Source organism: Engystomops pustulosus, chromosome 3 (assembly GCF_040894005.1).
Source record: "Engystomops pustulosus chromosome 3, aEngPut4.maternal, whole genome shotgun sequence".
In the NCBI taxonomy this organism is placed as follows: Eukaryota; Metazoa; Chordata; class Amphibia; order Anura; family Leptodactylidae; genus Engystomops; species Engystomops pustulosus.
In genome coordinates, this window is record NC_092413.1 from 130,524,306 (window position 1) to 130,540,484 (window position 16,179).

General features: G+C 39.4%; 1 protein-coding gene across 3 annotated transcripts in view; it reads right to left on the reverse strand.

Moving 5' to 3' along the window:
• Positions 1-16,179, reverse strand: part of LOC140121932 (CD109 antigen-like) — a 96,601-nt gene that overhangs the window by 22,002 nt on the left and 58,420 nt on the right. For all 3 annotated transcript variants that reach the window (XM_072142118.1, XM_072142119.1, XM_072142120.1), the window contains 7 exons: positions 13,247-13,360; positions 12,430-12,648; positions 11,800-11,944; positions 8,493-8,669; positions 5,716-5,797; positions 4,093-4,324; positions 891-1,062 (listed from right to left, as the gene is read on the reverse strand). In XM_072142118.1, coding sequence (XP_071998219.1) covers positions 891-1,062; positions 4,093-4,324; positions 5,716-5,797; positions 8,493-8,669; positions 11,800-11,944; positions 12,430-12,648; positions 13,247-13,360 — 1,141 coding nt within the window. The remainder of the gene's footprint in view (positions 1-890; positions 1,063-4,092; positions 4,325-5,715; positions 5,798-8,492; positions 8,670-11,799; positions 11,945-12,429; positions 12,649-13,246; positions 13,361-16,179) is intronic.

Genomic DNA, 16,179 nt, shown 5'->3' on the forward strand with positions numbered 1-16,179 from the left:
TCAAGGAACTTTACAGCTTTCAGATAAACAGAATAGAGTACAGTATACAGCACAGGAATGGCAGTCATTGTTAGGGCTAGTAGTAAAAGAAAAGCGGCTTTATGATTTTTTAAAAAAATAAATAACGACATGGAAAAGTAAAATAAAAATTGACATATTCTAAAAATACAATAAATATAAATAATACAAGAAATATAAGAAATAACAAGAAATCTTCTTATGATATATTCCATCAAAAGAGGTCCTTTAACCAGCTCCAATACTTTGCATCTTGGGTATAGTCATTGTTCAATTGATTCTGGTGTAGTTATAATTTTCTCTTCAGCCCCCACTGTTCATGAGAAATTGATGTGATTATTTTGGGATCTCTACTGTAAGATAGGAGAAGCTAAGCCGTTGATTCTAGCCCAGGACCAACCATCTGATAGCAGAGACCCTTATTGGCATAGTTTCAGTACCTTGTGCTAGACCAGACAAGCTTGGATCAGTGGAGGTCACAAAATGATGATATTAATTCTATGGAACATGCGGGGGTTAGAGAAAAAGTTATAACTATGCCAGAATCAGTGAGACAATGGCTTTTAATAGAGGAAAAGATGTAGCATTAATGAAGGTGATTTGAGGTTGTCTTTAAGGCAAACCTCCTTAATGGCCAGATATTGCCGAATAAGGAAATTAGCATTTACATTTTGGCAATATATGGCCCTTAAAGGGTCTCTACCACCACCTAAACATCCCACTAGTAAAGTTAGCATCTAGTAAAGCACACTATAAGCTACCAACAAATTCATTACCTATGACCTCTTATTTTAGAGAAATTTCTGTTTTTATATTTATGCAAGTTAAGCCATCCCATAGTGCATAATCATTTTGTATTTACTTATCTGTACCCGTAGTGCTTGCTCTTGAATTCAGCTCATTCAGGGCAGCTGCTGCCTTGCTGCTATTGGCCAGTGATAGAGCGTAGACTACAACTGACAGAGTGTAATTACTAGTTATTCCCTCATCATATTTGCTTTCAAGGTACTTCACAGCCTTCTGAACTCTGGGTTCATACCGTTGCTAAAAATAAAAGAGACTTTAATCAGAATTTTTCAATTATATGCATATCCGCATGATGTGTCGCATGAAGTACATGTCGAAAATACAGTGATGTTTAGGTAACCACTATAACCTGTTGATTTATTTCTGTATGACCATCGATTTGGTACATTCTGACATTTATTTTTATCTCCTGTCACAAACTTGTGTGAGGGTTTATTTTTTTTGGAGGACAAGCTATAACTTTTTAATAGGCAACATTCTGAGTTGCCTATGACTTTCTAGTTTTAGTGGTTAATTTTTTTTCTGGAGGTGTAGGTAACCAAAAAACAGCAATTTAGGCCTCGGTGGTAGTTTTTATTTTCTGGATTAATCGGGAAGAATAAAATCTTTAAAGTAACCTGTCTTCAGGACCACACATTTTCACATTCCCATATACTTTTTAATACTAATTCCCAATCTTCTTAATAATTAACATTACTTCTTCCAATCACTTTCAGAAGTATACCTGCCGCCCTGCCAACAAATTGCATTCATGGGAGCATCCATCTGTCCTCATCATCAATATCTCCTCTCTGCTATCTCTTTCTCATTCCTCCCTCCCCTATGCAGTCATTAGCTGACCCCATGCTAAACAAATGTCTGTCAGCTTTGCTAGCTCTTCCCCATTCCGTCATGCAAGGGGAAAAAGGAAAGAACTAGTGGGAAGAGGTAGGGAGAAGAGCTAGCAGAGCAGACAGGAGAAAATTATGATGACAACAACAAGGACTCTAGCGCCCCATTACTCAATCCAGTTTCCTGGCAGGGAGCAAGGTATACTTTTATATAATTTTTAAAGCTGAACTCAGGACAAGGACCGGAGAGATGCCGGTGTGGGAAAACGCTGAGGTAAGTACAGGGTTATTTTTTTTTAAGAGGCCCCCTCCCGGACACATAGAAGTTTTTGAAAAATCTTGGAGAACCCCTTTCATTATGAAAGTGGATTGTGAATTTTTTTTTTAATTCAAATATATTTTTTTATGTTTTTTGCGTAAAATACAAAACAGAACAATACAAAACAAATTAGGAATTTGTATTAAAAAGACTCTCAACCTGTCATTTTGTGAAAATGTGTAATCCTGATCACAGGTTCCCTTTAAGTGCTTGACATTTTTATTCTTTTCAGTTTTTTGGGAGTCTCTGAAGTGATAATTGTCCTTTGGATACATTTTTATTATTTTGCATTGTAGCTGTGAAGATCATTACATGGCACACAATGGGTCACATATAACTTTGTTTTGCCGTTGTGCTTCTTGCTTTTCTTTCTAATTCTGTAGTAGAATTTATAGAAGGGGCAGCACACACTGAGGTACGCTTCTTCACTTTATTTTGGCCACAGAACTATGAGCAATTTTGTGCTGAACATGCATTTGCAAAATGGCTTGTCGTTCTATGGCATGAATTGCTGTCCAACTACATTCTTTTTGAGTTGTAACGAGAATAGTGAAGAGGCATACCTTGGTGAGTGCTGAATTTTCTATTTCTGCTGATATTTCTACTATTGTGGCAGTTTTCTCCCGAGTATTTCAACCACCTTGCTCCGCTCCGCAAGTCTCGGGCCAAAAGAGTTGAATGCTAGCTAAATTTGCTCGACAGGGACAGTAGCCAATATATTCCTCTCTCCTTTTTTTTCTTTTTCTGATGGACAGATGTGTCTTAGGAATTGTGCTTCTTTAATCTTTAGTGATTTTTCCACTTTTTGAACAAAAGTTGCAAAAAGGTCACAAACATCTGGAAACAGGGAACACTGCAGAATACTGGCTAACTTTGAAGGGAGGTTGTCTTAGGTGCAAAAAAAAAAAGACAAAAAGTGCACATGCGCCACAAAAAGGATGCAAAAAAAAAAATTGTAACCATATAACAAGGTTTTCCAAATTATCTGTAAGGCATGGGGACACATGTATCAAACATTTTGCTTGCCTCCCTTCAAAGTCCGCCATTGTCTAGTTTTCTGCAGTGTTCCCTGAGTTATCACCTGAATTCAGATGTGGAAGTAAAAAAGTAGCAAATTTTGGCGCAAATCTATGACTGCCCTGGTCCAGGTGTATAAGTTAGAACTGATTGCGACTTTTGGAGACTTTTTGCGACATTTGTTTTTAAAAGTCCCAGATTCACTTAAGGCCAAACGCCACATGAATACCTAAGGAAAAACCACTGAGATACATCTGACCACCACAAAAAAAACAAAAAGCAGATGGATGGACAAAGCCAGACTTATGATACATGTGCCCCATTGTCCTTCAAACATGTCATACAAGATATACTGCTGCTTGTCTACAAAGTTAGTAGCCTTGGGTGCGTCTACAGTCATTTTAATGAGACTCACTATTCCATGCTGAGTTTTGAGACAAGCTCATTCCAAATTATTAAATCACACATCATTAAAATATCTTTTCAGATATTCCCTAAAAAGGGGACATTAAATGCTATAAATGTCTGATGAGTGAAGGTCTGATCACTGGAACAATTCCCAATTCACAGTTGGGATGAATCTGTTTTAAATCTAAGGTAGGAAAGTGCACAGTAATATATTAGAATCCATGCACCTTCATTCTAAATGTAAGCCACTAATATAATACAGGCAGTCCCCGGGTTACATACAGGACAGGTTCTATAGGTTTGTTCTTAAGTTGAATTTGTATGTAAGTCAGAACTGTATACTTTATCATTGTAACTCCAGCCAGAATTTTTTTGGTCTCTGTGACAATTGGATTTTAAAAATGTTGGGTTGTCATAAGAACCAGGATTAACACTAAAGCTTCATTACAGACACCTGTGATAACTGTTATAGCTGATCACTGTAGCCTGGGACTAAAGCACAATAAATTACCAATATCCAGTGGTCCGTTTGTAACTAGGGGTCGTATGTAAGTCGGGTGTTCTTAAGTAGGGGACCGCCTGTATATCTATATCTATCTATCTATCTAAAAAATTCTCATTATGGAAAAAAATCTACAAAAAATAAAATCAAGGATGGTTGAAAAAAACAATTATTTTTCAAGTTGTACTTACTCTGTAGAATTCATCTTCTAGCAGTGAGGTCAATATATAAGCAGTGAGGGTGGTGGGACCATTCAGTCCGCCCTGTAAATCTGTATGAATGACACGTCCAGGTTCAGAAAATATGCCAGTGTTTATATCTTGATACTGTACCAACCACTCTACTGTTTGATTTAGCACATCTGAATCAATGTACATGAAGGGCCGAGCTTGTAGGAAGCATCTAAATACAAACGCTGTAAGCCTGTGAAAGATGCACACATTTTATAAACACAATGAAACATGAAAAGAAGGTAAAACCATTACAAGTACATTATTAGATCTTTAAAGTATGGGATGTAGGAACATATTGGGGCTCATTTACTAAGAGTCCGAACGGTGCACTTTCGTCTGGTTTCCTGAAGATTTGTGCCAAATTGCCCCGGGATTTTGGTGCACGCGATCGGATTGTGGCGCATCGGCGCCGGCTTTGATGTGGCGTGGCCATCGGGCAACCCGACGGATTCGGAAAAACCGCGGAATTTAAAAAGCCATTTGCGTTGCAAGATCAAGCACTCACATGCACCGGGAAGAAGCAGGTGAACTCCGGCAGACCTAGCCGCAGTAGCGACACCTGCTGGATATCGGGCGCACGATCTTAGTGAATGCCGGCAGACCCGAATACTCGTCGGACAACGCGCCGCGGGATCGTGACTGGACCGGGTAAGTAAATGTGCCCCAATATTCCAACCTATTCTCCATGCACATCACTAAAGGCATTATCTGAAATTAAAATTATATATTTTTTTTAATGTTAGGCTTTCTATAATTATATGCTCATGTCCACGGCCATGGGCTGCTGACTGGCTGCTTATACGGAAGATCCTCTTTCTGCCTTTCTTTACGACCAGGGCAGTCGTTTTGTATTCACATTTGTTATTGTGTCACACACCTGCCAATGTTAGAAGGGGCACAAACAAGAGATTATATGGGGTAATGGGTTACTTGATAAATGTGAACTGTATCCTTTAACAAGGAATTGTATCCAGATAAAATATATGTGCCAAGTAGCATGTTTTTTTAATTTACCAATGGTAGACCAATGCAACCAAATGACATTTCTCAATCGGCCTATTTAACACATGTGCTAAGAGCAGTAAGCTAATTTACAGGACATCTACCATTAGTTTTACTGATGGCAAACATGTCCTATTAAGAAGTTCCTGAGGAACTATGCTCCACTGGACGGTTAGTCTGGGGCGCTCCAGCTATATCACGGAGCACCTCAGAGCGCCTTGTCTAATAATTTATTCACTTCCCCATTACAAGTCCAGCCAGGCAGGATTTGTACAGTAACGGTGGAGTGAATAAATTCTAAGAAGAGGCACCCTGAGGAACTGCAGTGAAGTAGCTGGAACGCCCCAGAGTGATTGGCATATAGAGTTATAATAAAAGAAATCCTGAGGAGCATAGTTCCTCAGGAACTTGATAGGAGGACACATCTACCATCAGTAAAACTCTGTAAAACTGGTAGATGTCCTTTAAAAACCGTAGTGTGAAAGTAATGTAAGTATCACCATTCTACTGATCCAGACTATTTACAATGCTTTATGTATTGTAAATCATATTAATCATTAAATCAAATATTATGCTCACCAAGTACTTCCAGAATTATCAGAGTTTCCAAATGCACTAAAGGAACCATCGAAACGCTTATAGGTCAATTCCCTTTGATAGCCTGGGCATAAAATATACACATAAGATATTACACATATCAGTACTGTACGATAAATGCAAATGAAATAAGATGTAATTCTAATATGTTAAAGGCAATGTGAAATTAAATTTTGTTATGTATTTCATCAAATGCGCTCAGATTAAGAACAGACTTGATGACATAAAAGAGCTAACAATTGAGTTTACTTTAATCCCTTAAACCCTTCACAACTGTTTCCTTTTCTTCACATTGAGTTCTAAAAGCCTTCATTTTTTTTTCTTTTCCTCGTATGTCATTGGTTGTGGACTTGTTTTTTTACAAAACAATTAGCAATTTTGGTGGTGTCCATTTGGGGTGCCTATAATTTATTGATTGAATTGTATTAACTATTGAGGGAGGTGATGAGAGAAAAATGTTTTGTTATGCTCATGTTACTCTATTTCATTTTAAAAAATCATTAGTTTTTGTATCTCCATCCTCCAACTTTTTTTGCTCAACTGTTCTACTTCCCTGAACAGAAAAAATAGAGCTGCAGCCCATGTTTTCTCCCCCCTATTAATAACAGATTCATAACGAAAGGTAACTTTCTGAAATTTGAAGCCTATGGGGAATGGAAGTTGAACAGAATATCTTCCATTTTTAGTCTCCATGATGTGCCCCTAAAATGGAGAGTATAATGGAATGCCATTACCAAGGTGTGAACTGCTAATTTAGCTGCTGAACTCAACCTGACAGCTAAGCCATTTTTGTTATGTCTCCAAGAGGAGTTGCCCAAACCAGTACAGAGGGCCTGAAATAGCACAAATGAACAATCTGAATCATTAGATAAATATGTACATTTTAGGTCAATTTTATTCATGGTTATCTAAATGATCTGTCTAAATGTTTTAGACACAAAATACATAGTATATTAATAAACTTTTTGATGATTTGAAGATTTTTCAAGCGGCTTTCACCTCTGAAACTGTTTCTGTGAGATTGCTTTTGTCTCAAAGCGGCTTGGAAGAGACTTCCAACTTTCGGGTTCGGCCTTATATTGGCACCTAGGATCTATACATGACTATGAATGGCCGGGGGTGTCCAAAACGGAACGCCAACAATCAGGTTCCCTCATTTCTACTCATTATGCAATTAATAGCTAAACAGCTAGAGACAGCAATAATTCTGCATGCTGGACCTGTCATTGTGGAATATCTATAACAATGATAGCAATAAAAAATGTCAGCTTATCCTGCAAATGATACCTTACACAGTTCTATATACCAAAGTATGAAAAAGTGTCAGAATGTGGCAAAACAAATATTTTTTTTTCAATGTGGGGGGTGAAAAATGGAAACACTAAAACAAAGAAGTAGTGGGCAAAGAAACCTGAAACCAAGAAATTCCTTGCAGGCTTCTTATGGCAGGCTTTGAAACATGTCATCTCATACAGCATTACTTTCATAGTCCACCAGTAGTGTTCCCATTAAGGGTATCGTGTAAGCATATTCCCTCCTTATTTCCATAAATATAATGATTGACAGGTCCATTGTGTATGACGAAAGATCAGTGCCTAGCTGTTCTAGAACTATGCTTTCTCTGTAACACTGCAACTTTACAACAAAGTTATTACTCTTAGACCTCATTCACACAGCCGTGTGTCAGGCTCCAGGGGTAGTGAACCCACTGGACCACCAGGGACGATGACATAAGCCGACACCTGGGACTAGAAGTGGTACCCGGTTTTCACCAGAGCCCTCAGCAAAGCGGGTTGGACTTGCTGCAGCGTTGTACCACCAGGTTGTTCCACAGGTGTGACTTTGTCCACGGTGGCAGTCAAGGGGAGGTGGCAGTCAAGGCAAGGTACAAAGAAGACAAGCAGAATCTTGGGCGGGGACAGGCAGAAGGTCAAAAGGGGCAGCACAGAATCAGAGTCAGGAATGGAACCGGGGTCACAGCAAGAAATCACACAAAGAACGCAGGGCATCAGGGAACAAGCTTTTTCAACAGCACTAGGCATGAAGATCCTGCAGGGTGTGCGGGGAGAGGCTGGGTTAAATAGGATTCTGGGTAAGGCCAGCGCCAATTAACAGCGCACTGTCCCTTTAAATCATCTGAAGGTAGTGCACACGCACCCTAGGAGATGGGGACACGCACACACGGCCGTGGACCTAGAAGCAGGAATGAGGACAGCTGAGTAGCTGTAGCGTGGAGCGGAGGCACACAGGAGCACCGGTGACATCATGTACCTGCCCGCATTAGATCAAGGGCAAGCACAGGATCACGTGGAGAAGGGAATAAGAGTGAGTGCTCCTTGCCCCTTCCCTCTCCATTTAAAGATGAGCATCCGGTTGGCGCAGTCACGGTGCAGTGAGATTTATCATGAATGCACACCACAATCCCTGAATATGATGCACTCTGCACATTTCACAGGCAAACTGCACATAATGCAATTTGCACTGTTTTTGATAAATGTGGGCCACTGTGTACTCACCTCACCAAGACCGCTGCCATAGACAACTTGTTGGCAGTTATCTGGCCAGAAGACAGCCACATTTATAGACATTTGAATAGGGCCTTACCCTTATAACTGTCTTACCCCTTAGATATCATAGTTGCTATATATATCATGTGCACGCTTCTTATGTATGTGAATTACATATATGTTATATGTCATGAAGGTGCTAAATAAAATTATAAAATTAAACCACCCCACTTATTTACCACATACAGTTACCTTTCTCCATGTAGTTAATAGCTCTTTCTTTAATATCTGATTTGATCTGCATAGTTGCCTTCAAATACACAAGAATATAGATGTTTGGTGCAAAGTTTATCATGTTTTGTTCTCCACAGCCATATGGCATCTGAATAAGAGATTCCAGACCATTTATTGAAGGTGCAAGAATATCTCCTGTTCGGAAACAGCATACATTGCATTCAGTAGCTATTATTGTATATGCAAATACAAGACACTATTCTCATGAACTGTAATTTTGTAGATTATACACATTATTCATGAACACAAGAAAACTGTACAATTTTAAATATGCAACATGGGACCACAGCCTTAAATAGTGTACTGAATATTTTGCTTCATGCAAAGTGTTACGCTACCAATACAGGCAGTCCTCGGGTTACGTACAGGAAAGTTTCTGTAGGTTTGTTTTTAAGTTGAATTTGTATGTAAATGTATATTTCACAGTTGTAACCCCAGATTAAATTATTTCATATATTGTCCATATGGAGTAGCCACAACCAAGACGAGGGTGCTTTGTCTGACAAAGAGGGTGGACCTTCAAATTATCTATGATTGCACCATATTGACTTTCTACCTTTATAATAAATATGCCTATTGGCCTTCTGAACAAGATAAAGGCAGGAGGTTAGGCGTAGAATTAGCCATATGCTCACTTTGACCTGCGGTAAAGGCATGCATAGGGTTAATGATAGGTTGGGCTAGGAAAGGAGGAAGAGGAGGAGTGTAGTTAGCCACTAACCTTTAAATTACAGGTCACGTCAGATCCACTTCCTCTTTGGACCAGCGTGACCATGCCCGTCCGCCCTTTGGTTAGGCTGAAGGAGCTTGTCATGCAGCCGAGGGAAAATGCCTTGGAGGGGAAGCTAATGGGGAGTATTTTGGAATTTGAGAGAGCATAAAATGCAATTTATGGAATATCTGCGGTTACAATTAATATGCCCACCCGGCAGTGGACATGGGATATTTAGTATATGTGACATATTTGTCTGCCTTCCCGGACTGGCTCGGTTCTGGCGGGAGGCATGCACGTACTTGGTTTTCTAGTTACCCTCTGAGGCCTTGTCATTACGGACTGTTTTGCACTTTGTATATGCAAATACAAGACACTATTCTCATGAACTGTAATTTTGTAGATTATACACATTATTCATGAACACAAGAAAACTGTACAATTTTAAATATGCAACATGGGACCACAGCCTTAAATAGTGTACTGAATATTTTGCTTCATGCAAAGTGTTACGCTACCAATACAGGCAGTCCTCGGGTTACGTACAGGAAAGTTTCTGTAGGTTTGTTTTTAAGTTGAATTTGTATGTAAATGTATATTTCACAGTTGTAAACCCAGATTAAATTATTTCATATATTGTCCATATGGAGTAACCACAACCAAGACGAGGGTGCTTTGTCTGACAAAGAGGGTGGACCTTCAAATTATCTATGATTGCACCATATTGACTTTCTACCTTTTTAATAAATATGCCTATTGGCCTTCTGAACAAGATAAAGGCAGGAGGTTAGGCGTAGAATTAGCCATATGCTCACTTTGACCTGCGGTAAAGGCATGCATAAGGTTAATGATAGGTTGGGCTAGGAAAGGAGGAAGAGGAGGAGTGTAGTTAGCCACTAACCTTTAAATTACAGGTCACGTCAGATCCACTTCCTCTTTGGACCAGCGTGACCATGCCCGTCCGCCCTTTGGTTAGGCTGAAGGAGCTTGTCATGCAGCCGAGGGATAATGCCTTGGAGGGGAAGCTAATGGGGAGTATTTTGGAATTTGAGAGAGCATAAAATGCAATTTATGGAATATCTGCGGTTACAATTAATATGCCCACCCGGCAGTGGACATGGGATATTTAGTATATGAGACATATTTGTCTGCCTTCCCGGACTGGCTCGGTTCTGGCGGGAGGCATGCACGTACTTGGTTTTCTAGTTACCCTCTGAGGCCTTGTCATTACGGACTGTTTTGCACTTTGTATATGCAAATACAAGACACTATTCTCATGAACTGTAATTTTGTAGATTATACACATTATTCATGAACACAAGAAAACTGTACAATTTTAAATATGCAACATGGGACCACAGCCTTAAATAGTGTACTGAATATTTTGCTTCATGCAAAGTGTTACGCTACCAATACAGGCAGTCCTCGGGTTACGTACAGGAAAGTTTCTGTAGGTTTGTTTTTAAGTTGAATTTGTATGTAAATGTATATTTCACAGTTGTAAACCCAGATTAAATTATTTCATATATTGTCCATATGGAGTAGCCACAACCAAGACGAGGGTGCTTTGTCTGACAAAGAGGGTGGACCTTCAAATTATCTATGATTGCACCATATTGACTTTCTACCTTTTTAATAAATATGCCTATTGGCCTTCTGAACAAGATAAAGGCAGGAGGTTAGGCGTAGAATTAGCCATATGCTCACTTTGACCTGCGGTAAAGGCATGCATAGGGTTAATGATAGGTTGGGCTAGGAAAGGAGGAAGAGGAGGAGTGTAGTTAGCCACTAACCTTTAAATTACAGGTCACGTCAGATCCACTTCCTCTTTGGACCAGCGTGACCATGCCCGTCCGCCCTTTGGTTAGGCTGAAGGAGCTTGTCATGCAGCCGAGGGATAATGCCTTGGAGGGGAAGCTAATGGGGAGTATTTTGGAATTTGAGAGAGCATAAAATGCAATTTATGGAATATCTGCGGTTACAATTAATATGCCCACCCGGCAGTGGACATGGGATATTTAGTATATGTGACATATTTGTCTGCCTTCCCGGACTGGCTCGGTTCTGGCGGGAGGCATGCACGTACTTGGTTTTCTAGTTACCCTCTGAGGCCTTGTCATTACGGACTGTTTTGCACTTTGTTATTTAAATGTGTTATATTTATGAAAATGTTAATAACCTATTATTTATGTTTAATAAAATTGGGCTGCTGTGGCCTTACTATTTCCAACGTCACGCAGTGTCCTGTGTCAATTTTCTGTGGAAGGGCAAGAGTAGGGGAGGTACGGGTGTTAATGGGGTACATCCGGAGCATGGAGCAGGAAGGTCTTTTATCCAGCTGGTCAGTATCCTTATGTTATTTAAAGCACTACTTTCTAGGTTACTGCCACTCTCGCATATGTTATGTGACCAAATTGACACAAGCCAGAAACATGCTGTCCATAGTTATTGGATAACACGTTTATATAATTTTAACACACAAAAAAAAGCAATAAACTTATATGAGGAAGAGACATTAAAATAGTGTTTAATGTAAAAATAAATTATTCTTACCAACAACTGTGACAAACCCTTCTACAGAATCCGGTACAACATCGCTGGGGAATGTGAAAGAGATGTTGCTTGATATAGTTCTAGTCACATTTCCAGTAAGGTCAATAAAGACAGTATGTGTATGGAAATTTTTCACGCCTTCAGCCTATAGAGTATATAATAATAATAATAATAATATTCTTTATTTATTTAGCGCCATCAGGTTCTGTAGCGCTTTACCGATTGCAGGGAACATATACAAATAAAATAAGTAACAACAGTAATATGACAATAGGATTGAGGGCCCTGCTCCCAAGAGCTTACAGTCTGAGGATGAGGGGGTGACAAAAAAAGAGTTTGTAATGGTCCAGCCAAAAATTTTATTTTAAAGGGATTGAAATAAAAATAATTTAATAAAAATAAATAAATGCTGCTGCTTGAACCAGCAATCAGTTCTATGTACAAAGTCCATAGAACTGCAGAGAAGCATTTTCCGGATAACAGACAGGGGGAGAACCCTGAATTGGTTAATTTGCATGCAGTTAGCGGGTTACCAGATACATACACAGGAGGTTGCCATATTTGCTTTAACAATTTATATAAAACAATTAAGAATGTACACCATCAAAATATAAATGAAAATGATTTTACCTTCACTAGAATAGTTTTAGTTAAAACTTCAGAAGATACTTGGGACATTATTGTCACCGTGACTGTAGCATTGCCTAGTTTTTTCGGGTTTATAGGAAACAAGACAGTTTTTCCAGCTCCACTTTCGACTGTCACATTATTTTGGCCTGGTACAGTACTTGCAGTGTTATTGGGTACTATTATATCAAATGAATTGCTGGATTCCAATTTGATGCTAACCTGTAAATAAAGCAACAATATATTTTAAATTAAAGTCTAAGTCCTAGATTTTGGTTTTCAGAAGACAAGTGTGATAGCAATGTGCTGTCCTGCCCACAGGAATAATGTCATAATGTTGATGATGTAAGGCAATGCAGTAAGTGTGCTGAACCTAGGACAGAAAACAATATCTGAACGCAGCCTTATTGCTACTATTGACATCAAAAGGTTAATGAACACCAAAGGAGGGGAGGACATGTAAGGGTAAACCTCTATTGATACACCACTCAGAACCAGACCAAAAAGGAAAAAAGAATAACAGTGAAGACACCACATTTTTTCTCCTTTTAAGAATATTTAATTTAATGTATAGTGATAATTATTTCTGGAGTAACAAGGTATTGGACCCCAAAGAACTAATAAATGGCTATGGTCAAAAAGTGAAGAAATCTTGCTGCTCTATGCAGATCAGATCATTCACCTTTATTAGGCAAAGCTGCAATACCACACACAGCACATGGTCAGCCATTTCTTGAAGAAAGATATCTGCTGCTTTGACTTTTGAATTGATATGAAAATGTAATTCAACAGCATAAGAGCTAAATAAAGAAAAACATACCTGCAAGTTTTTATTGTAATTGTTGAATAAGATGACCTCTAAAATATATTGTTCTCCTCTTGTTAATGAAACTGGCATGTGGAGTATAGTCACCAATGGCTTATCTACAGATAACTAGAAATATAGGATTGTTATTAAACAACAGTTAAAAAGCAGGATTTAACATTAAAGGGGTATTCCCACAAAGACAATTTTCTTAAATGAACTCAGGATAACAAAATAACACATTCTGTAATTCACAGTTATTAGCAAAAAAGCGGCATTTCACAGATATAAGTCCAATCTGTCTCTATCAGTCCTGTTGTACACAATTTCATTTGCCCCTGTAACTGTTAGTACCCTGTAACTTCTGACTTAGGGTCGAGCCGTCATCTTGGATTTCTGTGTGAGATCGGACAGATTAGATTTCAGTCTCTCTCTGCTCTGTGTCTGTAGCCACGCCCCCTGCACAGGGCTCAGAGACACTCACTGATCACTTCCTGCTACATCTCACAGATATGTGCCTGCCTCCCTCTTCCCCCAGATCACTTATCTCCTTGTAGCTTGTAGTTTGTAGCTTCTCTCGCCTCACGATCTCCTTGCAGGAAGTGAAGTAATCTTTGGGAAGAGGGAGGCACATATCTGTGAGATGTAGCAGAGCTCACAGTGTAACAGTGTAAAAGTCTGTCATCCTTTGTCTGTCCTGCCTCTGTGTAATCTCATGCATCTCTGATCTGTCTCATCTCCTTCTATGTGTCAGTGTGTTAGTACAATGTCAGAAGCCAGATGAAAGTGTATATACACCTGTACCCTGATAATCTAACCACACTGTCACCCCACAAAACTCGATGGGTCATAATGTGTCTGCTTAGAGAGACCCCGCCCACACCCTGGGATTTTGCACTGAGCAGCCTAGGGAATGATAGGAGCTAAAACAGCAATAAAACAGAGTAAAATTGTAAAGTAAGGGGTTAAAATGATCTTTATTGTGCTAAATCACTAGGGATACAAAATGCGAGAATTTTCTTTCGTGGGAAAACCCCTTTAAATACATATTTGTACGATTGCACTTAGTAATTGTATGGGAGATCCTCCCTCTTAGACCCTGTACTATGAATAGGGTAGCATTGATGTTACAAGCATGATGTTACAATGTCCTGGTAATTGGTAATAACATGCAGTGTTTAAAAGGGGTTCCCTGTAAAGGTGATACCACCCCCAAATAGAGGGTTTTGCTGTAGAGAATGTTAAGCGTACCACCATACCAGTAGTTCCGGAAAGAATAAATCTTATTTGAATATTTCTGAACCTCCCTGTAGAGAAGGACAGGGTGAAAACAAGATGGGATATTGTCTTTTTAAGTAGTACCTATATAATGTTGTGACATAGGGGGACCAATATAAACAACTAGAAGTGTATGCTATAAGCAGTCACTAAACCAATGTCCACATTGTAGAAAAAGAAGGTAGCACTCACCATTGTTAAAATTGCAATCTTTTTTCATCTTCTTACAACAACAGTTGGGAAATGAGTTAGTGTGCAGCCACAAGTGTCCCTTGTATTGGGTTTAGAAAAGGAATGCAAGTGCACAGAGTTGGCCATCGGCCTGATCGTATGGAAACACATGTGATCTGTACCCAAGACCCGGTTCTTGCCTTGTTTTAAAGCTCAAAGCTATCGCTGGTGCTTTCCTTCTTGCTATTACTTTTTGGAAAAAAAAATTATGGGTTTTTGTAGATTATGCAGATGATGTGCTCTGATTGATGCTTCCTTACTTATCCTTTTCCTTACCCAGAGCAAGACACCTTAGAGATAAGTCAGACCCTGATGTGAACCATTTTGCTCTTACTATAATTCTCTATCACAAAAGTAAGGAATGTCCGTAAGTCCTTTCTTTATCCAAAATATAAATCTTTATTTAGCACATGGTGGTACAATCCATAAACACAGTGAATGTAGGGGAGTAAGTCACTGATGCATCTGGTGTGTCTCTATTCCTAAACCTGGATTTTGACTAACAATCTGGTTTAGGATTAGAAAGGCGCCACATGTAATAGTGACTGTCTGCAACAATCACAGTTTTTATGGATTGTACCACCATGTGCTGAATAAAGATTTATGTATTGGATAAAGAAAAGATGTGTGGACCTTTCTTACTTTGATGCAGCAGATAAGATAAGTGTAATCTTACATGCTATGTACTCCGTCTTGGTGAGCTGAGCATGTATTTTTTATTCTGTATAATTCTCTATGATCTCCAGTTTCAGAAAATTTCAACAAACTCTTTAACCCCTTAACGCTCTGCGCCGTAGCTCTACGGCGCAGAGGTATAAGGGATGTATGAAGAGGGCTCACGGGCTGAGTCCTCTTCATACAGAGGTGGGGGTTGTTGCATATTGCAGCAAACCCCCACCGCTAATAACCGCGGTCGGTGCTTGCTCCGATCGCGCCTATTAACCCTTTCAACGCCGACGGGCGGCGCCATCTCTTTTTACGATCGCCGCGCCCTCGAACGTCATCGGGGGGCGGCGATCGGTTGCCATGGTAGCCTCAGGTCTTCGTTTGACCCGAGACTATCTGGCATCTGCAGATTCGTTACAATGAGCCAGTGGCTCATTGTAATGAATGTGCTGCAAAAATGCCATATATTGCAATACAGAAGTATTGCAGTATATGGTAGGAGCGATCTGACTATCTAGCGTTAATGTACCCTAGATGGTCTAAAAAAATAGTGAAAAAAAAAAATAAAAAAAAAGTTTAAAAAATAAAAAAAATTAATAAAATATTAAAAGTTCAAATCACCCCCCTTTCCCTAGAACGGATAAAAAACATAATACAGTAGAAATCACAAACACATTAGGTATCGCGCGTCCCAAAATGCCCGATCTATCAAAATATAAAAACCGTTACGGGCAGCGGTGACCTCCGAGGTGGGAAATGGCGCCCAAATGTCC